General features: G+C 39.2%; 2 protein-coding genes and 2 long non-coding RNA genes across 4 annotated transcripts; 2 read left to right on the forward strand and 2 right to left on the reverse strand.

Moving 5' to 3' along the window:
* Positions 1-464: 464 nt before the first annotated feature.
* On the forward strand, positions 465-2,189 carry LOC126800056 (uncharacterized). Its single transcript, XR_007672679.1, has 4 exons — positions 465-693; positions 1,032-1,250; positions 1,670-1,765; positions 1,845-2,189. It is a non-coding gene; the product is annotated as an uncharacterized LOC126800056 (long non-coding RNA).
* A 5,460-nt stretch (positions 2,190-7,649) lies between these two features.
* LOC126798914 (pentatricopeptide repeat-containing protein At1g15510, chloroplastic) lies at positions 7,650-10,671 on the forward strand. The gene has a single exon (XM_050526000.1). The coding sequence runs from the start codon at positions 7,662-7,664 to the stop codon at positions 10,296-10,298; it is 2,637 nt and encodes an 878-aa protein (XP_050381957.1). The 5' UTR covers positions 7,650-7,661; the 3' UTR covers positions 10,299-10,671.
* Positions 10,672-10,946: 275 nt separating this feature from the next.
* Positions 10,947-17,571, reverse strand: LOC126801276 (uncharacterized). Its single transcript, XM_050528785.1, has 8 exons — positions 17,419-17,571; positions 14,188-14,231; positions 13,701-13,816; positions 13,476-13,594; positions 13,222-13,384; positions 12,895-13,121; positions 12,481-12,802; positions 10,947-12,383 (listed from the first exon to the last, which is right to left on the reverse strand). Exons 1-8 carry the CDS (start codon positions 17,531-17,533, stop codon positions 11,258-11,260), a joined length of 2,232 nt encoding a protein of 743 aa, XP_050384742.1. The 5' UTR covers positions 17,534-17,571; the 3' UTR covers positions 10,947-11,257.
* Positions 17,572-19,976: 2,405 nt separating this feature from the next.
* Positions 19,977-21,257, reverse strand: LOC126801278 (uncharacterized). Its single transcript, XR_007672780.1, has 3 exons — positions 21,114-21,257; positions 20,615-20,705; positions 19,977-20,527 (listed from the first exon to the last, which is right to left on the reverse strand). It is a non-coding gene; the product is annotated as an uncharacterized LOC126801278 (long non-coding RNA).
* Between the last annotated feature and the right edge of the window lie 5,293 nt (positions 21,258-26,550).

Consider the following 26,550-nt stretch of genomic DNA (forward strand, 5'->3'; position numbering starts at 1 on the left):
TAATTGTTTCATGATATATGACTTGTTTCACTAAACATTTACGTAAGGGTATTTTGGTCATTTAATTAATTTTAGTTCTCATTCCTTAATGTTGGTAAACACATAACATGGAATCATTCTATGGAATGACTCCGATTCCAAATAACAAGTAAACGCAGAATATGTAATGATTCCTCCTCTATCCCATTCATTCTCAATCTCATTACGGTTTAGTAAACGTGGCCCAAATTCGTTTGGAGACTTGAGTGTTGAGAAGTTATAGAGTGAAGATAATCGTTGAGAAAATAAGTTTGGACGTGTTTGCCCAAAATCTATAGAAATAAAAAGGCTTTACTGATTTTAGTTACAAGGGCATTATAGTCGTTTTCATACACTAAATTTAGAATCCCTCATTCATCCTCTTCTCCCTCTCGGCCGCGGCTCTCCTTCCCTCTGCTCTCCCCGACTCCACCATTCTTCTTCACTCTGCCGGTGCCATTAAGGCCAGCTCTGGCCACCATCTCTCCAAATCGCCATACCAAACGACTTAGCCTTCCTTCTGATCAAACCCCCCCCCCCCAAAAAAAAAACTCAAAGGTCAATAGCAGCTCCTTTCATCTCCGTCTTCACCATGCTTTGGCTCCTTCAAAACTCGACGGTATTTGCAACAACACTGCCACCAGCCATCCTTGGAAACGATTTAAATTACAACCTGTAAGTGTTCGTTTAACTTTTTCCCTCTTTCACTATCAAATTGGGAAGACAAAAAACAAATTAGGGTTTACATGGGTTTAAGTAGTTCCTAGCAATTTGGGGATTATCTCCCCCAATCTTACTTCCTTGTAGATTCAAATCTGCTCTAATTGTTAGAATTTATATGTTTTCCTTCATGCTATTGAATCTGTAGTACGGTGTTGGAAATTTTGGGCTTATACTGGTTTACAGGTGCGAAAATCGTCGCAATGGGCTCTACCCAGCCGTAGTAAATTTGATTAAGGAAGGTGATCATGCTATGTTAAGAAATGTGTTTATGATACGTGTGAGTTTTGTAGTTTGGATTTAGACGAGCTAGAAGTGATGATGATGATCAGAGGCATGAAGATCTTCACAGTCCCATCAGCGCCTGCCTGAACCACAACAGATTTGTTTTTTTAATCGCATTCCTTCTACGAGAAATGCAGATATTTTTTCCTTATGGCCCTGCTACAAGAAGTGTTGATGATTTGCCTCGAGGCCCTGCTCCAAGAAGTGCAGATGATTTGACTGAGGAAGTATGTTTCTTTCTCTCTTTGTTTCTAGTATGTTATGCGTTCATCATTTATTTTTAGGATTTTTAGATTTTGGTCCCTATTTCATAACATTAATTGGTATAAAGTATGTTACTATAGGTTTGTTGGGCTTTAAATCCCTTGTGTTTATTACCAAAATAGTTTATAGTGCCATGGCCATATCAGTTTCTTCACTTTCATTTAGAGCTCTTTTGACTCAGCCTAAGCAGCTTATCACCACAAATATACGTTAAAGGCTGATATGTTGTGAGCATTAGTTAGTTTTTTATGACTGAAAGTTCCATGTTAGAAAGTTTTTTACATGAAATGATTCAAGCATTCAGCTTTTATACTAATCAGTTGCCATAATTGAAAGTATGGAAAACTGCTTCTGTTTATATTAATTGATGGTGATAACCTAGACGTTTGGAGAATCCTGGAAAGCTCAGAACGCTTTGGATGGAAACTGCTTCACTGGAGATTCAATTTCAGTTTCAAAGAGCTGCTTGTTAGGACGGGTAATTCCTTGTTTATCTGCTATAAATTATTGTGCATCTGATCTCTGACAGAACTGATACTAGATGTAAGACTTTGCAGGTTACCCCTTATTCTGTAACCAGCTTTCATATGTAGGAGATCTCATCAACAAAGTCTAATGGACTACAAAGAAGAAGTTACCAGTGGGATCTTTCATATGTAGGAGATCTCATTAACAAAGTATTGGACTACAAGGAAGAAGTAACCAGTGGGATGTGTCCTGGCGCTGCAGCCGTTGGCTCTTATAGCTAGTTAATTAGGTTGTGACAATGATCTACTTTTGGCACTTAGATTTATATAGAATTTTAGGTGGTCAGGTTTTGATAAATATATATAGAGTTTTAGAATGTGTATTTTTAGGAAGGCAAGAACGACATATACGTGTTATTTTCACCTGGATTTGTACTGCTCTCATCTTTGTGATAGATGCCATCTTTCTTATACTCAAAGAACACAAATGCGTGATTTAAATGCCAAAGCAAAAAACTAAAACTATGTGATGTTTGAAAGAGACAACAACGAAAAATATAACGACAAATATATGGAGACAAATAAGATGTATATATGTTGCCATATTAACAATCACATGACATACATAAACAAAAAAGAGTTACAAGGGACATTATATGTCGCTATGGTTGCACTACAACGACATATATTACATTTATCTACAACTCAACAACGCTTATCTGTTGTCTAAAATGCACAATCACGAAAAATATTTGTCGTCTATAACTCGTTGAAGCAATATTTATATGTTGCTAGAGGACTTATTAACCAGCCATAAAAGAGCTTCAGGCAACGTATAACCTTATGTCACCTAAAGTTGAAATCCACATATGTCACCTATTAGCCTGTCGATGTTAGGCTTATTAGGCGACACAAAACTTGTTTTCACATATTTCGCCTGATATTACCTTAGGCGACACATATATATGTCGGCTGATGGCCCTAATGGCAATAGGCTACTAGGCGGCATATATGAATTCAATCAGGCGACACAACATATATGTTGCCTAAAGGCATAATTGGCCTAGTGGCAGTGGGGGTTTAAGTTCGAGTCCTTATGGACAAAGCATGAGGCTTGTGCTGATGATATTGCTTTTGGTTGGGCATCTACTCCACTGGAATGTGTTCCAATGTTTACAACGATGCAGAGGATTAAAGGTGCTCGCACGGCCTTGAATGCGTGGTAGCGTACTGCTTTTGGTCAGCGGCCGAAGGAGATTGAAATGCTAAGGGCAAAGTTAGAGAGTTTCCTTCACTTACCTTTGAACCTGGAGAGGTTGGAGGTGCATGTAGCTCTTACGTGACAACTTGAAGGTCTTCTGGAGGAGGAACGACTATATTGGAAGCAAAGCTCGAAGGTTATTTGGGTTGCTGAGGGTGATAAGAATACAAAGTTTTTCTATAGGACGACTTTGAATAGGAGAGCTCGTAATCATTTGTTGGGGATCTATGATCACACGTGTATGAAGGGAGGCCGAGGATGGTATGGAGGTTATCATCTTATGGTACTTTAATGGTATTTTCACTTCTGTTCCTGTTGATTTGAGACAAATGCATAGGACTATAAATAAGCTGTAGCCTTGTGTGACTGATGAGATGAATGGGGAGTTGTGTGCTTCGTATAGTGATAAGAGTCTATAAGTGTTTATTGATTGATTGCATATTACATACATTTGATGATCTATATATAAGCTAATTACAAGTGGAGTTAATCATGCTAAAGTGAATTACACTAATTAGCACTAACACACACTAACTAGCACTAAGTAGCACTAACAAGCACTAACACTCCCCCTCAAGTTGGCGCATATACATCAACCATGCCCAACTTGCTAAGTGCGTCATAAAAAGCCCTTTTAGACACTCCTTTTGTGAGCATATCGGCAAGTTGCTCTTCTGTAGGAACAAAAGGAAAATTAATGATTTTTGTGTCTAGCTTCTCCTTTATAAAGTGACGATCAACTTCCACATGTTTTGTACGATCATGTTGCACAGGGTTATGTGAAATATCAATAGCCGCTTTGTTGTCACAGTACAGCTGCATAGCACCCTTAGGCTCAATGCCCAAATCTTGTAGCAAATTTCTCAGCCATAACAATTCGCACACTCCCTGAGCCATACCTCTGTATACTGCCTCAGCACTAGATCGGGCTACCACTCTTTGTTTCTTACTCTTCCATGTAACAAGATTACCCCCAACAAAGGTAAAGTACCCTGATGTGGATCTCCGATCTGTAATATTTCCAGCCCAGTCTGCATCTGTAAAGTCACAAATTTCAAGGATTTTATTGTGATTAGAGAACATTACTCATCTCCCCGGAGCTGACTTCAAGTACCTCAAGATCCTTACAACAGCATCCATGTGATCCTCGCTGGGATTATGCATGAACTGACTTACTACACTTACTGCATATGCAACATCTGGTCTGGTATGTGATAGATAAATCAGACGTCCAACTAGCCTCTGATAACGAGGTTTGTCAGTAGGGACTTGATCTGGATACTCTGCTAACCGATGGTTCTGCTCAATAGGAGTATCAATGGGAGTGCAGTCCAACATACATGTCTCTGTTAGTAGATCAAGAATGTACTTCCTCTGACACAGATAGATACCATCACTTCCCCGGGCTACTTCAATGCCTAAGAAGTACTTGAGTGTACCTAGATCCTTCATCTCAAACTCTGTGGCAAGCTGTTTCTGTAATTTATCCACCTCAACAGAATCATTCCCAGTAACCACCATATCATCAACATATATAATTAGAGCTGTTACCTTCCCTTGTTGATGTTTGAGAAATAACGTGTGGTCTGAATTACTCTGTTTGTAGTCAATCTTCCTCATGAATTGTGAGAATCTTCCAAACCAAGCACGAGGTGACTGTTTAAGACCATACAAAGACTTTATCAATCTGCATACGGAGTTACTTGGAGAAGCGGCCATATATCCAGGCGGAAGATCCATGTATACTTCCTCCGTTAGTTCTCCATGAAGGAATGCATTCTTAACATCAAACTGCCTAAGTGGCCAGTTCAAGTTAGCAGCAACAGAAAGCAATACCCGGATAATGTTTATCTTTGCAACATGTGCAAATGTCTCATCATAGTCTATGCCATATGTCTGGGTGAACCCCTTCGCTACTAAGCGTGCTTTATACCGGCTTACTGACCCATCTGGATTATGCTTCACTGTAAACACCCAACGACATCCTACTGTCTTATTGCCATATGGTGGAGGTACAAGCTCCCAAGTATTGTTCTTTTGTAATGCTTCCATCTCTTCCTCCATTGCTTTCCTCCATTTTGGATCTCGCAATGCATCATGCACTTTGTTAGGTACTGATACAGTAGATATTTGATTCACAAATGACTCATATGACTTAGATAATCTTTTGGTAGATATAAAATTCGCTACCGGATACTTGGCTGTAGTCTGAAAGGTAGGTTCATATCTTTTTGTTGGTTGACCCCGAGTAGACCTATTTGGCAAAACATATTATCTACTAGTAGCTCTAATAGAATGACTAACCTCAGGTGAGTGATCTTCTGTACCAGGAGAGCATTGGTCAGGTGTAGAAACAGTAGTATGAGAGATATGAGGGGCAGTTGTGTTTTCATCTGCTGGTTCCTGAATCTCTGGAGTGACTATACCGCCGGAACCATCCGGTGGTGCCTGTGTAGCTGCTACATTGGTAATCTCAACTGAACCTGTCACCATATCTACTGGCTTACTTGTCTCCCCCTCTCCATGATACAGCTCTTCAAAATAGGAATTCTCCCCCTGAAGAGCAGTATCAGAAGGGGCAAAATAACTCATGTCCTCAAAGAAAGTAACATCCATAGTGACATATTACTGCTTGGTAGGTGGATGATAGCACCGGTACCCTTTTTGATGGCCTCCATACCCAACAAATACACATTTAACCGCCCGGGCATCCAATTTAGACCGCTGATGTTTTGGAAAATGGACAAAAGCAACACAACCAAAAACACGGGCATGAAGATTATGAAAAGAGGGTAAGGAGACATGGGATGCAAGTACCTCATATGGAACTTTACCCTGAAGGACACGAGAAGGAAGACGATTAATGAGGTGGGTCAGTATTATGGAGAAACATGATAAGTATTTGGGTTTGCCGATGGTAGTGGGTAGGAACAAGACAGAGACTTTCGCTTATATACAGGAGCAACTTAGTCAGAAATTGGAGGGCTGGCAGAGTAAGCTTCTTAGTGGGGCCGGTAATGATATTTTGATACGTGTTGTGGCTTAAACTTTACCGTCCTGTTCTATGAGTTGTTTTTTACTACCAAAGACTTTCTGTAATAAGCTTTATCAAATGTGTGCCAAATTCTGATGGAGTAGTAAACATGATGAGCACAAGATTCATTGCCTTTCGTGGGAGAAGTTGTGTAGACCAAAGAAGGAAGGAGATATGGGCTTATGTGACCTGTATGCTTATAATATGGCTTTGTTGGCTAAGCAAGGGTGTTGGTTGATTAAGAATCCTAATACGGTCCTGGCTTTAGCTAGGTACTATCCTGACTCTTCTTTTTTGGCGGCCTCGTCTTCAGCTAATGCTTTGACTTGTTGGAAGGGTATTTTTGAGGCTAGGGATTTGTTGGTGAATGGTATGAGGTGGCAGATGGGTATTGGCGGGAGTATCCATGCGTGGTAGGATCCTTGGTTGCCTAGGCCAAGAGACTTCCGGCCCTTGTCTCAGTTGTAGGATAGTTTCTCGTTGGTTAGCGAGTTTATTTGAGATGAACGCTAGTGGGATAAGGATCGATTATTATCTTGTTTTGAAATAGTTTCAAGAGATTAGAGGTGTGTTTGATTTGGGTGACAATACTATTTCTGCTAATGTATGGCTCCAACTCTGATCTGAAACTTTATCCAGGTGGAATTTTTCACTTCTTATGGTATCTATTTGGTTTGTTTAGAAGGAGAGAAACCAGAGAGTGTGGAATGAGAAGTGTTGTAACCCGATTCAAGTGTTTTATCAGGTGTCCTCATATATGGTTTTGTTGAAGGCTCTGCCTGGGAGCCAAAAGAGGGCTCGGTGTCTCCCTAAGCCGTGGTTGTTGCCACTGGCTGGTTGGCTTAAGGCCAATTTTGATGGAGCTTTTGATAGCTCCCGGCGGGAGGGTGGTGTTGGAGTAGTGGTGCGTGTCTCTAGTTCAGTTGTAGTGGGTGGAGCTGGTTGGAAGGTTAGTCATGTTTCTACCCTTATTATGGTTGAGGCTTATACAACGAGAGTTGCGTGTTTGTTACCTTCAGAGTTCATTATTTTTGAGTCTGATTGTTTGACTTTGGTTAAGGCTACTAGGGAGCCGGAGGTTGATCAGTCCGACCTTGGCATTTTGGTTGAGAATGTGAAGATGTGTCTTTCTCAGTCCTCGTATTTTGTTCATGTGTTTCGAATGTCTAATGCGTTAGCTCATACACTTGTTAGTGTAGCTTTATTAAGAATGTGTATCTTAGGTGGTTTGGCTCATTATCTACTATCTTAGAATGTCTTTTGACTCCACTCATGTAATCTGTTGGTTTTTGTTAAAATATATCGGCCTGTTATATAAAAAAAAGTGAATTCGAATTTAAATTATATAAAACAAGGGAACAAGCGGAACAATTTCACCGACTTAAAACAGTGGAATTGCCTTAAGAAAACAAAGATTGGATTTGTAGATTGTGGGGGTCGTTAATGCCGACAATGAGGTCGTTAATCAGATAACACAATATCATAATATTTCTTGTCCATAAAAATACAAAAAAAAAACCCACATTTTATCCGTTAAACCGTTAAACACTTAAACCTCCAGCAAAACCCCCCACTTCCTCTTCCTCACTTCCAACACACAGACCATGCTCTAATGGCGGTCTCAGCCAACACCTCCCAGTTCCCTTACTCCCCCCACCTCCCAAACCCTCACCTCCCCAAAACCCACAAGCTCGAATCCCTCACCTTCTCCCCCACCACCCTCCAAACTCCCCACATCTCCTCCCGCAAAACCCAACAAACCACCGTCTGCACCACCTCCTCCGTCGCTGCCACCGCCAACCAGAACCCCAACTCCGACTTATACAGACTCTGCCGCCATGGCCACCTAGACAAAGCCCTCAGCCTCCTGGACTCTATGCAGGAGCTCCAACTCAAAGTGGAAGAAGACGCTTATGTTGCTCTGGTCAGGCTTTGCGAGTGGAAGAGGACCCACGAAGATGGAGCTCGGATTTACAAGTACATATCGACCTCGATGACCCTTTTGAGCGTTAGGCTTGGAAATGCGTTGTTGAGTATGTTTGTGAGGTTTGGGAACTTGGTTGATGCTTGGTTTGTGTTTGGGAGGATGGCTGAGAGGGATGTGTTTTCTTGGAATGTGTTGGTTGGTGGGTACGCCAAAGCCGGGTTTTTCGATGAGGCGTTGAGTTTGTATCATAGGATGTTGTGGGTTGGGATTGTGCCGGATGTGTATACGTTTCCTTGTGTGCTTAGGACTTGTGGGGGAGTGCCCGACTTGGCGAGGGGGAGGGAGGTTCATGTTCATGTGATTAGATTTGGGTATGAGGCCGATGTGGATGTTGTGAATGCTTTGATTACAATGTATGTGAAATGTGGGGCGGTTGGTAGTGCGCGTGTGTTGTTTGATAGAATGCCTAGGAGGGATAGGATATCGTGGAACGCGATGATTTCGGGGTATTTTGAGAATGGGGAGTGTTTGGAAGGGTTGAGGTTGTTTAACAAGATGTTGGAGCTTTCGGTTGATCCGGATTTGATGACTGTGACTAGCCTGTTATCGGCTTGTGAGGTTCTCGGTGATGAGGAGTTAGGGAGGGAGATTCATGGTTATGTTGTGAAGACGGAAATGGTGGATGATGTTTCGGTGTGTAGTTCTTTGATTCAGATGTATTCAGTTGTTGGCCATTTGGGGGAGGCTGAGAAACTGTTTTGTAGGATGGAAGATAAAGATGTGGTGTTGTGGACATCGATGATTTCGGGCTATGTGAACAACGGGCTGCCTGAGAAGGCTGTGGAAACCTACAAAGTGATGGAGCAGGAGGGTATAATGCCAGATGAAATAACTATAGCTAGTGTTATATCTGCTTGTGCTTGTTTAGGGAATTTAGATATGGGCATCAGGCTTCATGAGCTTGCTGTCAGAGCCGGGCTCATATCATATGTGATAGTTGCTAATACTCTCATTGATATGTATTCCAAGTGTAAACGTATTGACAAAGCACTGGAAGTGTTCCACCACATCCCAGGAAAGAATGTGATATCTTGGACTTCAATCATACTCGGCCTTCGGACAAACAATCGGTGCTTTGAGGCTTTGATTTTGTTTCGGAAAATGATACTCAGGTTAAAACCAAATTCTATTACCTTGGTTTCTGTCCTATCTGCTTGTGCTAGAATAGGAGCTTTGATGTGCGGAAAGGAGATTCATGCTCATGCATTAAGAACTGGTATTGCATTTGATGGTTTTTTACCCAATGCAGTTCTAGACATGTACGTAAGGTGTGGAAGGATGGGATCCGCATGGAACCAGTTCAACCATAACAAGAACGATGTCACAGCATGGAATATCATACTAACTGGATATGCTCAGAGAGGGCAAGGAAGGAATTCCATTGAGCTGTTCCATACAATGGCAGAGTCAAGGGTAGACCCAGATGAGATCACATTTATGGCGTTACTAGGTGCTTGTAGTAGGTCTGGTATGGTCAGTGAAGGTTTGGAGTATTTCATTAGCATGAAACTTAATTATGGCATTGCACCTAATCTGAAACACTATGCCTGCGTTGTTGATCTACTTGGCCGTGCGGGGCAATTGGCTGATGCTCACGAGTTTATACAGAAGATTCCTATAAATCCAGATGCAGCTATCTGGGGAGCCTTGTTAAATGCTTGCGTGATCCACAAGCAGGTTGAACTTGGTCAACTTGCAGCCCAGAAGATATTTGAATTGGGTGCGCAAAGTGTAGGGTATTACATGCTTGTCTGCAACCTTTATGCTGACAGTGGTATGTGGGAAGAAGTTGCAATGGTAAGAAACACGATGAGGGACAGTGGACTTACTGTAGATGCTGGGTGCAGTTGGGTTGAAGTAAAGGGAAAAGTTCATGCTTTCCTAAGTGGTGACAATTTCCACCCTCAAATAGAGGAACTCAATGCAGTTCTGGAGGGGTTTTATGAGAAAATGAGATCAGTGGCTTTCACAGAGCCAGAAAATAGGCTTAAAGATGAAGTTGAAGCTTCAAAAGCTGAGATATTTTGTGGACATAGTGAGAGACTAGCAGTTGCATTTGGCCTCATTAATACAGCCCCTGGGACGCCTATATGGGTGACAAAGAATCTTTATATGTGCCAAAGCTGTCATAGTACTGTCAAATTTATCTCTAAGGTTGTGCGCCGGGAGATTTGTATAAGGGATACTGAAAAGTTCCACCATTTTAAGGATGGTTTCTGTACTTGTGCTGATGAAGGTTACTGGGGAAAGCCAGAGAATTGAGATACTAAACAATGTATATTTCAGACACGAAAATGTCCAGGTTATGTACTCAACAAGTAGCACTGGGGGATCCGGATCACTGAGAACCCCTTGCTATCAAAGGCTAAAGTACGAAGCAAACATGCAAGAAGCATGGAAATTGGGATAAAAAGATGGTGTTCAGCTGAGATATCAGCTTCCCTGAACTCTTGTGGGTTCCTGGGCCATTATTAGTGCAGTGAAACTTCAAATGAAATTTTGTTCATACATCAGGGAATTGTTGTCTCACAATAGTTGTTAGTAGTGTAGTTTGCTCTGTACTTCTGATATACATAATTTCCCTGGAAAATTCAAAGGGGGTGATTACTTGATAACAAAGATGGTACCAGTTGAATCTGTCGTTTTTTATTTTTATTTTTGTATAATCCCTTATGCTTTTACACAACTCTCACAGAAACTGAACTGGCAGATATATGAACACTTGAACAGCATCATAAAATGGGTCTCCTCATGCAGTGAACTTGCGGGGAACTAGTAATGAGGTAACAGATCCGTTTCAGCTCCTGGCAATGTCTAATGGCTCTGTATCTGGTATACTTCTTACAGTACTCTTTTCTAGTTAATTCGAGCAGATATCATTTTAGACTAGTCTGGAAACCAAGATCCTTATTCCAGTAAAATAGAGTGCAAGAATAACAACAGAGAAGGAAGAGGAAACTTGACTTTATAGACAACAAGCTGTTACAAAGTCTCACACAACCAATCTTATACACAAGCCAACACAAGAACAGCACCCAACACTCTTATTCTCACCTAAGGCCAGCATCTAATATTCTTATTCACTCGTCGACGCCTCTGCTTGCCCCCTTCAAATAAATAAGAAAGACCTACCTATAAAAGAATGATAATGGGATAAAAATGAACAAGAAAAAGAATGAATGCACAGTTCAAGGGATGGACAAATAGAACTGAAATTGTAGTCACATTTTCACCGCCTTCTTGATTATCTTCATTGATGACTTCATGAAGCTATTGTTTCCCATAGCATAATTTTCTTCATCATCACTACTTACAATGGGCTTCTTTCTCATGCAGTCAACACCCTTCTTCATTCCCAGGATTATTGATGGAGAAGATGGGATTCGTCGAAAGACTCTTGCACTCTCAGACCTTGCTACTTTGTTTTCCTTCCCAGTACTTCTATCCCTTCTTTCCCTCCCTTCAAAGCTCTTCCTGCTACTAACAACTCCCTCAATAGGAGAAACCATTTTTTGTGCACTGTCATATTTCTCTCGGACTTCAGGAGAAACCATTTTTAGTGCACTGCTACTAACCCGCTTATTTTTCTCACTGACCTGTGCCACACCTTCTTTGGCATCAACTTCTGGAGACTTAAGATTCGTAGCCTCCTTTTCTGGGTACTTCAAATTCAATTGTTTGATTATATCATTAGTCCTGTTTGTTTCAGTTTCATTCTGAGATACCAACTCCTCTTCTGTAGAATTCTCCAATAGCAATTGAAGCCATTTCTCTACATTCCCCTTTCCACGCTCTTTCCTGCTTTCTTCATCTTCCTCGATTTCTGGTTCTCGAACAACAGGAAATTGAAACTTGTGCTTCTTCCCTTCTATCTTTAGTGCTCTCATTTTGCGCTCTAATGAGTTCTCATCTTCTAGTTCAACAATGAACCTGCCATGCTCCCCAAGGTTGTCAATGGACAACCGCTTTGTAGGTCTTTTAAGCTCTTCAGCCAGTTCTATTTGCCTTTCATCTTCGTTCTGTGATAAAGCAGCATTAGATGCCTTCTGTTCTTCCTCCAGAAACACTCGAAGTTCCTTATGTACAAGTGCCTTGGGTTTTATTCCTTCTAGATAAAGAACTGGCCTACTTTCACTCTCCTCGTCTAAGGTATCATCCATTCTTGATCTCTTCCTTGTTTGTTCCCATTCAGGCCTTATCTGTTTCTCAATCTCATCTCTCTCCTTGTACTTCTTGTGAAGCTGGTTCTCTGAGGCATCGCACATTGCCTTTTGTGCCTCGAGTCTTGCCATGAGTGCATTACTTGCAGCCTGGTTCAATCTCAGCTGCTCTTTATAAAGGACAGACCTAAGAGAAAAAACAAATCAAATGATAAATTTGTCAAAACTCTATTAAAATCAAGAAATGGCAGCTATTCTACATAGATGTTCTTTTCCAATCTTACTGGTGCATAGCGTCGCGAATCATCTTTTCAAGTGTAGACTTATATGATGACTGTGCCTCTGCTAGCCGCCTACATTTCTCTGCCCTCCTCCGACGCTTTATCAATGTCTGTTCCAAGTTCTGAATGGTGACTTTATCATCTTCATTTTTTTTCCTTAGTTCGTTCACTTCATCATCCAAGCTTTGTATCTCCGCCTGCATCTTTGCAGCTTCTTCTCTTTGTTTTAGGGAATCTCTAGCCATGACAATAGCTTGGTAGGGGTTTGCAACAAAGTTTGGGTCCTCATTTTCTTGTGAATAATTAGGCTTCACTTTTCTTGCAGCTAACAGAATGAAAAAAGGGAACATACAGTAGGTTATGATACTATGTTTTTACTATAGAAGTACATCAAAATCATGGAACAGTTGCACTAACCAATTGCCGGATAGTAGGCCCTTATCTGCTTGTTGTAGTCCAGGGATTTCAAAGCAGATGAAGAACCACACGACTCCCTTCGGGATACAACCAGAGCAGCCGGAGCTAAGCCCACATTTTGTTTTGATTCTTCGAAATGTTGTGGAAAACAATGTGAATCTACAGTCTGTAATGAATTGAGTTCCTCATTTTCACCTTCAGCGAAAAGAAATGAGAATGCCCTGTGCCTGCAGAAGTCATAGAAGCACAACAATTACTAAGTAAGCAGCAATTGATGTTTTACATTGATACAAGTGCAATTTAGCATTTGGATGTACGTAGTCTTACCTGAAATCTGAGTTAGAAGAAGCAAATATGGATAAGAACTGGTTCACAGATATCCCCAATTGCAAATCCCACCATGGAATCACAAACTCTAGCTTGTTATTCTTCCTCTGGCAAGCTTGCCACTGTAGTATCCTCAAATTGCTAGGCACAGTCAATCCTCCCCCTAAAATTTCAGCAAAATACACACTTCATATATGGGAGGAATGGAGCAATAGAGCTAATCAGTGACAAGTAATGAGTGATGAGTGATATACTCGAGCAGGGAAACCAATGATCTATATCCCAAGCAAGGGGAGAAGCAGAATCAGCATGGTAATACAGAACATTTCCATAGGGGTCTACTCGAATCACTGCAGGATCAAACCCAGCATTCCTGAGATTCAAAGTAGAAAATGAAGTTAATCTATCATCAGTTCATAATTAAAGTCCTAAACTATGTTCATTCTGAAGATTTATGTACAAAGGTATAAGAAGTTTACCCAAGGTGGTTGAGCTGCTTCCACAGAAGACTAACAAATATCTTAGGCCTGGCAGTAGGTTTTGCCTTGGGGTCAACAATCGGAAACATTCTCTCTAATTCTCTTGCTCTCAAATCCTGGAAATCAAATTCCATCACAAAAACAACACAGCATTCTCAGAAACTAAAGAGAACCCAATGCACAGAATCATATATGAAGAATCAAAGATTAATGAGAATTTCTTATTTCAATCTCAATATCCAACTTTCAAGTTGATTTTGATCATTTAAGGCTAAGATCAATTGGAATCAAATTCATAGATCTACCCATGATCATATCTATTTCACTAAATCAATAACCAGGGACACAAATCATATGTTAAGCAAATTTCATCTCCAATTACTTGCACATAACCCGAATCTACACAAACTGATCTGAGTTCAGTTTCTATGACCCAAATTTAATTTCTATCAAAGCAAACAAACTCAAAAAGGGTACATTGTCATACCTCTTGCTGCTGCAGACAATAAGGCATGAAAGTGAATGGAGGCCCTCTTTCATAAATGGTCGACTATGACATCTGTTTCTATGTCGCTGTGCAATTGCATTAGTATGCGCATAAAGAAACTGAAGTGTGTTCGTAATTTACAGTTTTCAAGACTGGTGCTGTCAATGCTGCTGCAGGATCTGCATATGCAGAATTTGGAAATACCAAGGTCATTGTTTCAGTGTGAGTATATCTCTAAGAAATTCATACTCTTATTGAATGATGTCAGTCTGTTATAGTGGTGAATTAATTTGATAATTTGTGGAGTTTTTTTTTCCACTGTTCTTACTTTTTTGTTTTAAACTTTACTTCACTTGGCTTGTTTAGATTTGGACTGAGAAAGAGTAAAAAGGAAATGTTGTACAGTGATATAGGACTGAAACTGTGTAGGTAATTGTAGAATGATATTGGCTATTGTAGAGGTAGTGCTGTAGTGTTTGTCTAGATTGTTGATGTTGAGTATTGATTATTGAAGTAGAAGTAATTAGATGTGATGATTTAATTGTTGAATACTTTAATAGGATGAGTTCAAGTGTAGCATCAACCGAACGCAGTGTTAACACAACTGATGTGGGAAATTTAAGTGCTCCTCTTTGGAAATATGTTATTAAGCATACAGTGCTTGATGATGATGGAAACGTTGTCAAAACCGCAGGAGGAAATGTTAGCTGGGAATGTAAGTTCTGCCATGTGAGCTTCAATGGGTCACATTCTAGAGTTAGGTCTCATTTGCTTAAAGAAAAGGGCACAGGGGTCAGGATTTGTAGCAAAATCAATGATGATCAGAGTCAAGAAGTACATCATCTTCTATCCTTTTGTGAGCAAAAGTTGCGGGAGAAAGCTCCTAAGAAAGTTTCTTTGCCTCCTTCAAATTTCTCTATGTCAGGAAGTGGAACTTACTTTCCCTTGGAGGAGAGGGATGATGCAAGCAAAAAGAGAAGGGTGGTGAGTCCACATCTTACCAAAGCTTTCAAGATTGAAGAGAGGCAACAATGTGATGCTGAAGTTGCAAGATTGTTTTACACTAGTGGATTACCGTTCAATGTTGCAAGAAATCCTTATTACCGAGACTCCTACCTTCGTGCTTCACACATTCCGGGTTATACTCCCCCGGGGTACAATGCATTGAGGACCACTCTTCTTGATGATGAGAGGCGCCACATTGAACGGGTGCTACAACCCGTTAAGAAGACATGGAAGGAGACCGGTGTAAGCTTGTGTTCCGACGGGTGGACCGATGATCAACGAAGGCCATTGATCAATATGATGGCTGCTTCCACCAATGGGGCTATTATGTTAAAGGCAATAAATTGTGAAGGGCAATATAAAGACAAGCATGAAATTAGTAGATTGCTTTTGGAATCCATCAATGAGATAGGTGCCGAACATGTGGTTCAAGTGGTGACTGATAATGCCCCTGTGTGCGCTGCTGCCGGTGCAATAGTTGAGACTACACATCCACGTATCTTTTGGACACCGTGTGTGGTTCATACTCTCAATCTTGTTTTGAAGGATATATTGAAGGCAAAGTCACATGACCCGGGTGAGAGTGTAGAGAAAGAGTTGGGGTGGCTTACTGAAAGTGTTGTCAATGATGTGTGGTTTGTCAAGAACTTTATCATGAACCATGGCATGCGTTTGTCTATGTATAATGATCATTGTGCCTTGAAGTTGCTCACTATTGCGGAGACAAGATTTGCCTCTCATTTTGTAATGCTTAAAAGGTTTAAGGAGATGAAGAGTGGCTTGCAAGCTATGGTTATTAGTCTAAGATGGGACATGTATAAGGAAGATGATGTCAATAAGGCAAAAGCGGTGAAGAAGATGCTTATTGAAGAAAGGCTATGGGACCAAATTGATTTCATAGTTGCATTCATGGGTCCTATATATGAGATGATAAGGATGACAGATTTGGATAGACCTTGTCTTCACTTAGTTTATGAGTGGTGGGATGTGATGATTGAGAAAGTGAGGAATGCAATTTATAAGCCGGAATTTGCAAGTGTCTTAGCGGAGAAGGATGTAGAGGTAGATAGATTCTATAATGTGGTGTACTCCATCTTAATACATAGGTGGACTAGGAGTTCTACATCTCTTCATTGCTTAGCACACTCCTTGAATCCAAGGTATTATAGTTCCCAATGGCTTGAGGAGGTTCCTAATCGGGTTCCTCCACATAGAGATCCCGAGCTCAACAATGAAAGGAGGAAATGTCTTCAAAAGCTCTTTCCGGATTCCCAAGTTCGCAACAAAGTGATGGAGGAATTTGCCTATTTTTCATTGAACATGAGGGATTATTCAACACCCGAAGCTTTGGAGAATAAGTTTCATTTTGAGCCTATAATTTGGTGGGCAAGTTATGGAGCTTCTACACCACTTCTTCAAACTTTAGCTCTCAAGTTGCTCAATCAACCTTGTTCATCTTCTTGTTGTGAACGCAATTGGAGCACATATAGTTTCATATATGGTTTGAAGAGGAACAAGTTGGAGCCAAAAAGAGCTCAAGACTTGGTTTATATTCATACCAATCTTAGACTTTTGGCTAGGAGGGATCCTAACTACTACAAAAACAAGGACACAATGTGGGATCTTGCGGGGGATGGCCATGAGTCATTGGTGGAGGAGAATGTGGATATGCTAGAGCTTGCAACTTTGTCCCTTGATGAACCGGCATTAGAGAGGGTGATTTTCAATGATGAGATGGAGTCTTGAGGCCTAACTATATGGAGGTAAATTATATTTGAATATTTGTTCAATATGAGAAGATTTACTAGGTCCATATATAATTGGCTAACTTTGTAATTGTTGTGGTTTAAATATGTAGGTAATAAAGGTCATGGAGATAGTGCGGATTTCCTAAGCTATCGAGGCATTTTTATGACTTTTTGAGAAGTTTAATTTAACTACATTTTGAATACTTTGTAGTATGATGTAAAACTATGCACTTTGTCACTTGCATTTTTTGACTATTTGATGTTATTTCTTAAACATTGTTATGAAATTGATAAATTTTACAACTTTATAATAGTATTGTTAATTTATTTTATGTATTAAAAATATATATAAATATTTTTTATTTGCCGTGTCGGAGCCGTGTCGAAAGAGAAGCTTTTCAGATTTGCCGTGTCGCCGTGTCGCGCCGTGTCGTGTCGCCGTGTCCGTGTCCGTGTCCGTGCAACATAGATGGAGGGCCATGACTATACAACCCAGCGCGGCGGTTGCGGCAGAGCTTAGCGTAGGCATTTGGGTACCCAACGCCGTCGTCGATGTTCAACTCATCTTGTGTGAATGCGAAATCAGAAGCCATCGTGTTCAACTGGAAGTAGAGAAGTCGGAAACAGAGCGTTTTGGTTCAGCTGAGTAATGGACGCAGGTTTAACGGTCAAACTTGGGTTTAAAGAAAATAAATAAAAGTAGGAAGGAAATTCAAAAAAAAAATGAGAAGCCACGTGGTGAGGTAACGGTAGAGATGCAACGGCTATGTGTTGGGCAGGTCCACGGATAACATTATGATATGATTAAATGTTGTGACAAAAGTCTTGCCTACTCCAACTCAATTTTTGGACCCTATTTGTTTGTGACAATTCTTTGATTCTTGTTTTCTTCCATTCTTTGATTCTTGTTTTCTTCCCAATTTTTGAATCATGTTTGAGATTTTTTTTTTGTTTCACATCTTTTGGGATGCATGTTTGGAATAAAAATTCGGGGATTAAATCATTTTTCATTATTTATATATCTTACGACGTTTTTTTATTAACATATTTGTATTTTATTATTGATTCAGCATGAAATGTATTACTTTTTTACTTGACTAAATTGTATATACGGAAGCCAATAAATTTTAGGTAAAATTATTAAAATACACCCTGAATTTGGCTCAAATTGTCAATTTACATCCCGAACTTGTAAATGTGAAAATTTGCCTCATCAACTTGGTAAAAACTGTCGATTTGCACCATCACCGTTAAATTAAACATTTTTCATCCAATTTGTGCTCACACGTCATGCACATGATGGGCATTTTTGTTATTTAATATATATTTCATTTTAATAACAAAAAACACAAGGAATTTAATATATGTACAATTATATTTGTTCACTCATTTACTTCATGATTTGTCTTCTTAATATGTTTTTCCCCGGTAGTACGCTTAACATTCATCATTAGTTAATTAAGTGAGGACACAAGACAAAACTTAAATCTCTGAAACGATAAAACCTTGGACGTAAACTTGACGATTACTAGAAACTATAGACATAATTCATTAGTTTTAGTGCTTCACTTATGGTCGTAATTATGTATCGTTATTTTGGAAAAAAAATTTATCAAGAAAGATAAATATCGTGAAGTGAATGAGTGAGCAAATATAATTGTACAAAACTTAAATTCCTTGTATATTTTTATCATTAAAAATGAAATAAATATTAAATGACAAAAATGTCCATCATGTGAATGACATGTGACCACAAATTAGATGAAAAATGTTAAATTTAAAGGTGAGTGTGCAAACCGGCAGTTTTTGCCGAGTTGAGGAGGTAAATTTTCGCATTTACAAGCTCGGAGTGTAAATTGACCATTTGAGCCAAGTTTATGGTGTATTTTTGGCAATTTTGCCTAAATTTTATGATGAAACATGCTCATGGTCGTGCCCATAAGTTTGAATTCTTCACTTCTTCATTTTTTTGCTACATTGAAATCCGTATGTTTGCTTCTACTTCAATTGTAACGTTTTCCACATCCAATATCAGCTAACCCTTCAATCATCATTAACAAGTAATAACATAAATTTTTATTTGACGGAAGTAATAACATAAAAAAAGTTAAAGATCCTTCAAACTATCATCATTTATAGGTCATAATATTACTGTAAAAAACAACTATTATCATATAAAAAGCTTAAAAGCATCATTTAGAACAAAGTTCATATACGATTAGTGTTTCAAATTTTGGTCATACCCTTCAAATTAGAACTCCGAACTGTTCTTGTGACTGATGTCAAGTCATGGTCCTGTCACTATTAGCTGCAACTCAAGACCATACCAAACTGCTATTTAGACAATCAACTAGTCAAGTATTTTGCAGCCAAAAGAATGCCTAATTGTGTCAACCTAGGAGGGGAAGTGAATCAAGTGATTGCCATAAATCCGCTTACTCACATACTTGTCTACGATTCACAGCATGAGTGGAAGAAAATAGCCAAGTTCCTAGCATCTACAAATCTTCAATTTGTTTTTGACATTTGCTGCAGATTAGAGCTAGTATGAGCTGATAATGGATATAGAGGCTTGACAGCATGTGATCGAGAAACCTTGTTATTTGGCTGAATTGGAAATTTGGAATGTAGGGTGGTTTACTGAAGTGCAGATGCAAGTAGACAAAGCTTTTAGGTGTTAAAATAGATGTTGTCTCTCTTTCCTTCCTTCATAAACAGCAAGGAAAATCCCGTTTGTTTTCAGAAAGTTTGGAGCTAAAATGCTGGATAGCGCCTTCAAAATGCATGACATTACAAAGAACAAAGAAGAACAGAACTATGACATTGTCTACAAGAACATGTGTATTTGAGAATTTTAAACGCCCAGGTGTTGGATAAACTGTGAATTAAGTTTATTTTGCTCAATCACTCTGATGAGGAGAGAGCAAACTTAATGAGTGAACTACTTAAAAAGATGCATGACAAAAGCCATAAACTATCATTGCTAACATATAATCACTACAATAATGTAGTTCATTTCAGCTGTAATGGCCAAGACCGTAATTTGAAAGACACCAAGTTCAAGAATAATCACATTTTTTTTCATTTAGTGATACGCATTCTTGTCTTCGCAACACATGAGTTGGCTTTCAACAAATTCTAAAATTATATCACGAGGAAGAGCCATCCGCAACTTCATATCCATCCCCTGTTGGGCTTGATAAAGCTCTGCAAAATGACGCCCCAGAGCCACCGTGTGAAGTACTAAAGTTATCGTGGGCAGAAGAGCTCCACGATTGTTGGAGCCAGAGCCGTCTTTTCAAGTGTGCGTTTCACAGCCATAAACATAACTACTATAGGAAGATAGACCAGGAGAGTTGAATTCAGAGCTGCTAATCGAAAAGTAGCTCTGGGAGGCAGTGTATAACGACCATGGTCTATAATACGAAACCTAGTAGAGCCATCACCAAGGACTTCAGTTCCATCCTCCACAGATTTAGAATCACCGCATAACCAGGTATCATCATATATGTTGAAAAGAAGGGCCTAGAGGATTCATTTCGCCGGTATGCGCAGCCTCCAGTCCTCCACCCTCAAGCTGTATACCCCTATACAGATCGACAAGATTAATTGAAGACAGCTAGTGCCAAAGGAACCCAAAGCACAACCCAAAATAAATTAATAAGCTGTGTTACCAGTAGAAAGGGTTAGCCCAAAATCCCATTTCAGGGAATCGCTCACTTGTTCATGCTCTGGTTCCAACTTTGAGAACCTTACACTACGATACTAGAATTCCAAAATGCAAAGAAGCAACTACATTAGCATCATTCCAAGATAGTACTGCAGTGCATAAAATTGAAAAGATAATCATTACAAAGATACCCAAAAGACAATGTGAAATGAAAACCCAAAATTGATCACATATCTAAATGACCCATAGTTCATCACACATACAATTATAGTGACAGATATATACTATCCATATTAATTGCATCTTTGATTCAGTTAGCCATATAATGAAACAGGTGGACACCAAAAATGTATTGGATGTATCATTGAGAAGCAGAGGGTAAAACAAGAGTATAGAGATACAATAAATGAGAAAAGAAGATTGAGATGCAATCAGTTCTGTAGCAAGAGCCTAAATGAAAGCAGAAAAAATATGATTGAATCTGGGGTCTGAAAGACACGTACAGAACCGTAGGTATAGAGGGACAACGTTGCTGCGGCAACTGCGATGACAGGACGACGTCGGATTAGAGAACCATGGCTGCGTCGGATGTTGTAGGAGACTAGGAGTATGGAGGGCGAGCCGTCGAGCCGGTCGAGGTGAGCGTGCTGTGTGCGGGTGTGAGATCAAGGGATTTAACTTTTAAAGGACCAAACATTTTCTTGTCCATCTCATTAAATAAAGGCATAAATGCCAATTTACACCTCAAATTTGGCTGAAATTGTCAATTAACACCCCGAACTTGCATTTGAATCAATTTACCTACTAAACTTGGTTAAAATTGCCGATTTACACCCCGAACTTGTATTTGAGTCAATTTACCTCCTAAACTTGGTAAAAATTGCTGATTTGCACCCCATCCGTTAAATTTAACTGTTTCTATCCAATTTTGCGTCACATGTCATGCATTTAAGGACTAGTATTGTTATTATATATTTATTCATATTGAATAATGAAATAAATTAATAAAATTACTTAAGAGGAACACTTGCTACAATGTTTGTTTTTTATAAACATGTTATTGATTTATATATTTATTATTTTATGTAATATGGTATATTAAAAGATATTAGAAAAAATATAAATAAATGTGTGTTCCGAAAGAATTATTATTCTACCATTGTGTATGTCTTAGCCTTATTAGGTTTTCTGTTAGAGATATATTCGCATATCTGTAATAGATTAGGACTCTGAATCCTACGGGATTGTGGTTATGTAATGCCTATATATTGGCCTCATTATCAATCAATAAACGGTTACGTTCTGTTCTATTACGTCGTTATTATTCTGGTTTTATTCATCCTCCAACAATGTGTACATATAAAAATATATTTATACACAATACACTATATTTGAATGAGTGGGTATATTGAATATATAATTCAAAATAGGGTTAAGTAGGTAGAAAAAAAGATGTAAATAAATAATTTAATTAACAAAATAATCCTTATTTTAAAGAATATTTTTATTTGTTTTTAAGAAAAATATAAATATATAATGACAATACTACCCCTTAAATGCATGACATGTGACGCGAAATTGGATAGAAACAGTTAAATTTAACGGATGGGGTGCAAATCGGCAATTTTTACCAAATTAAGGAGGTAAATTGACTCAAATACAAGTTCGGGGTGTAAATCGGCAATTTTTACCAAGTTTAAGAGGTAAATTGACTCAAATGCAAGTTCGAGGTGCAAATTGACAATTTCAACCAAATTTAGAGTGCAAATCAGTATTTATGCCTTAAATAAATTTAACCACTTTAACTCTAAAACATCGTAAAACAAAAAGGAAAAAAAACTGACCATTGGTTATATTGATCACTAACACAAAGAAGAGACATATAAGTGATATAACCACTAAATAAAACTACTATATTGATCATCCATTCGTTAGTATTCCTTAGAGAAATATTTTTAAACAGTTTCAGAGCGTTTCCTGACTATTAAGAAGATCAGTATCTCATCCTTCTAAAATATAAGAATGACATCTCAAGTTTCATCCTCCACCCAATTTTGGTATATTGAATCACTAACGTTGTTAGTCCTGTTAAATATTTGAGGGCAAATCTGTGTCGTTAATAAATCAGATGAAACCCAATCATCAGCCGATTGGTCTCCAAGTGGCTTTAAATGTCGTCGATGCCATACCCAATCATCAGCCGATTCAAAAGGTATCTAACATCAGTAAATCCTACCAACTCATTACTTGAAGTTGTAGGAAAGAAGAAATTACCGTTCAAGTGCTGAGAACTAGCACCGGCGATGGCAGGGCCGTGGTCGGCTTTCTAAAAGGCAGTGGCGGCGACACGGTCACGTACCCGTCTGACACCGTTATCAATTCCTGCTAGAATATCACTTTTCTTGTAAGAATACTGATATTAGAACCCCATGTCAATGGAACCTTTCAAATACCTGAAAATGTTCTTAATACCGTTCCAATGATGAATGATTGGTGCAGAACTAAACCTGGCTAATAAGTTCACTGAAAATGCAATGTCTGGACGAGCACATTGAGCTAGATAAAGCAAAGCCCCTATAACACCTCAAATATGGATATGCAAGACCAAATATCTCTTGATCATCCTATTTCGGATGGAAAGGATCTTTCTTGATATCCAGACTTCTTACGACCATGAGAGTACTAGCACGGTGCACAACTTTGTCCATACAGAAGGGTTTGAGCATCTTTCAGACATATGCAGACTGGTGTATAAGGATTCCACCAACTCTATGCTCAATTTCCAAACCTAAGTAAAATCGAGTCTTTCCCATGTTTTTCATCTCAAATTTTGCCTTCAAGTAGCTTATCGTCTCACCAATCTCATTCAGAGATCCAATTATATTCATGTCATCGACATAGATAGCTACTATAGCAAATCCATAACTATTTGTGTTTCATCGTTCTTGTATCCCTTCCCAATCAAGCACTCGCTCAAATGTGTATACCACATTCTACCGAATTACTTCAATTCATAAAGTGAGCGTTGTAACCTAATAGCATAGGCTTTGTGTGGTTTACTTGACTTGGGTACTTGAAGTCCATCAGGAACCTTCATGTATATTTATGTATTTAGACCCCCATAAAGATAAGCGGCCAGCACATCTAACAGTTGCATGTCTAGCTTTTCATAAACCACTAGACTTATCAGATATCGGAAGGTAATGATATCCATAACTGGAGAATACGTCTCCTCGTAGTCAACACCAGGACACTAAGAGAATCCTTTAGTGACGAGTCGTGCTTTATACTGCATGACTTGACCTTTCTCATTCACCTTTCGAACAAAGACCCATTTATGTCCAACATGTTTAACATTCGGCAGTATTTCAACAACTAGTCTGAAAGCTTGCCGTTTATTCAATGAGTCTAGTTCCGCTTGGATTGCTTCCTTCCATTTCGGCCAATCTGCTCTTCGTTGGCATTCTTCAACTGAGCGCGGTTCCATGTTGTCATCGTCAATAATTTCCTGAGCGATGGAATAAGCAAACACATCATCAATCAGCATGGCATTCATATCCATGACTTCTTGAGCATTTAACTCACTCAATGAGATTTCTTTGCTTTTTTATGTCAACAATAAGTCTGAAGCGTCCCTCAGATCATCAGTGTTTATTCATGGACATAACTATAATCATAGATAATCTCAAAGTTTGGTTTATTCGAGTCCATGTTGAGTGGATTGGTTTAGCACTTTTTCTTAGCTGTAAGTCTGTGGAACCCTTTGGTCTCCCCCTTTTCTTAGGAGGGGCCAACACCATCGTTGTATATCCACCTGGCGTAGGCTTGGCCGAGCCATGCCCGGGTATGGCAGTATCTTGTCCGGAGTTCGGGACTTCTAACCTTGCAGAACAGTTTGCAGCTGGTATACTTGATCTCGTAAAAGCGTCAGACATTAAATCTGCCACCTTATGTAGTTGCAAATACGTTGCACATCAATCTCAAGATGAGATGTGTGGAGATCATAATGAGACATAATGGGGGCACACCATGTCAGTGCTCGACGTTTTTGTTGAACAAGTATGTTCTTATCTCCTCCTAAATGCAGGAAGTGTGTCTCATCGAAGTGACAATATGAAAATCTAACAGTAAAGAGATCTCATGTCTGAGAGTCAATGTAGCGGATAATCGTTGGAGAATTATAACTAACTTAAATTGTCATCCGTCTTTGTAGACCCATTTTGTTACGTAGTGGAGGCGTAATAGACACATAAACCGTGCAACCAAATATGCGTAAATGTGAAATGTCAGACTCATATCCAGTTACCAACTGGTATGCACTAACATGTTGCTTGGTGGTAGTTCTGAAGAATAAGTACAGCTGCATGCAAGATTGCATATCCCTAGGCAGTTATAGGTAAATTACTTTGCATAACCAGGGCCCTAGTTATAAGCTGTAACCGCTAAATTGTCGCTTCGGCTAATCCATTCTGCGAATGAACATGGGGTACATGATCTTCAACATCTATCCAAATTGACATGCAATAATCATCAAATGTCTTCAAAGTGAATTCTCCTGCATTATCTAGTCTTATAGACTTAATCAGATGGTCAGAGTAGTGAGCCCTGAGCTTAATTATTTGAGCAAAGAGCTTTGGAAATGCAGCATTGCGTGTGGATAATATATTGAAATGTGACCAGTGCGTCGATGCATCCACAAGAACCATAAAGTATCTAAATGGTCCGCACTCTGGTGTTATTGGTCCACATATATCACCTTAGATCATTTGTAAGAATGATATGTTTTGTGTATTATCAACTGCAAAGGAAGACTTAGCTTGCATCTTTGCGTACGCACAAGTTCTAGAAAATAATTTAGGACATTAGAGATCAAGGTAAATGTTGGATCATAAATCTCATATATTTTAATGTCCTAAGACATGAAATTTACTTAGTCTATGTGCTTAATTTGATTTAGACTAATTCAATTCCATGTTTTGTAGAATATCTTGACAAGAAGAGAAAAATGTGAAATTCCGGCAATTTTCCAAGCACCACCACTTTTAGCGGTACTATTATGGTGGAGCACCACCATTTTTGGTGGTGCTATGCATTTTTCGGCTAATTTTATGGAGGATCAAGGGGAGTAACACAATGTTCTATCACAACTAGATCTCATGTTTTTAGTTTAGATTTAACTACACCACTTTTCTCTCTTTCTCACAAAATCATGGCTCCCCATTTTCTAAAAATCCACACCTATATTATGCAAAAATCTGATTTGATTTTGGGTGTAATCATCACCTCTAGGTCCATCATTACCTAGTCATCACCCATTTTTCCATGATCATTCAATTCCTCCATGATCACCCACTTCTTTCTTTATCACCCAATTCCTCCATGATCACCCACTTCTTTCCATGATCACCCACTTCCTCCTTTATCACCCACTTTCTTCAATGATCACCCACTTTCTTCAATGATCACCCACTTTCTTCCATGACCACCCACTTTCTTCCATGACCACCCACTTCCTTCCAAGATCACTCCTCCTTTTCCTTCCAAGATCACTCCTCCTTTATGACCCACTTATTCCATAACCAACCACTCCACTCACTATACTATTATCTCTCACTTTTCTCTACTTTTTCCACCACAATTCTCCTCTATAAAAACCTTCATCACCACCATCTCCATACACACCATTTTCCACCACCAACCAAGAGAAAGAGAGGAAGAAAACATTTCCTTCTACCCATCTCATTCTAAAAACACCAAGTTTCATCACTTCATCATCCACTATTTTTCATACACCATCATCAAGCAAGGAGGAAGAAGATGAGTCTAGCATCATTTGAGGATCTTCATCATCACCATGTCAAGATCTCCATGAGTTCATCCTCAACTTGAGATTCACTAGTCACATCTCTACTCTCTCTTTACTTTGATGTTCATAAACAT

Source organism: Argentina anserina, chromosome 6, assembly GCF_933775445.1.
Source record: "Argentina anserina chromosome 6, drPotAnse1.1, whole genome shotgun sequence".
NCBI lineage: Eukaryota > Viridiplantae > Streptophyta > Magnoliopsida > Rosales > Rosaceae > Argentina > Argentina anserina.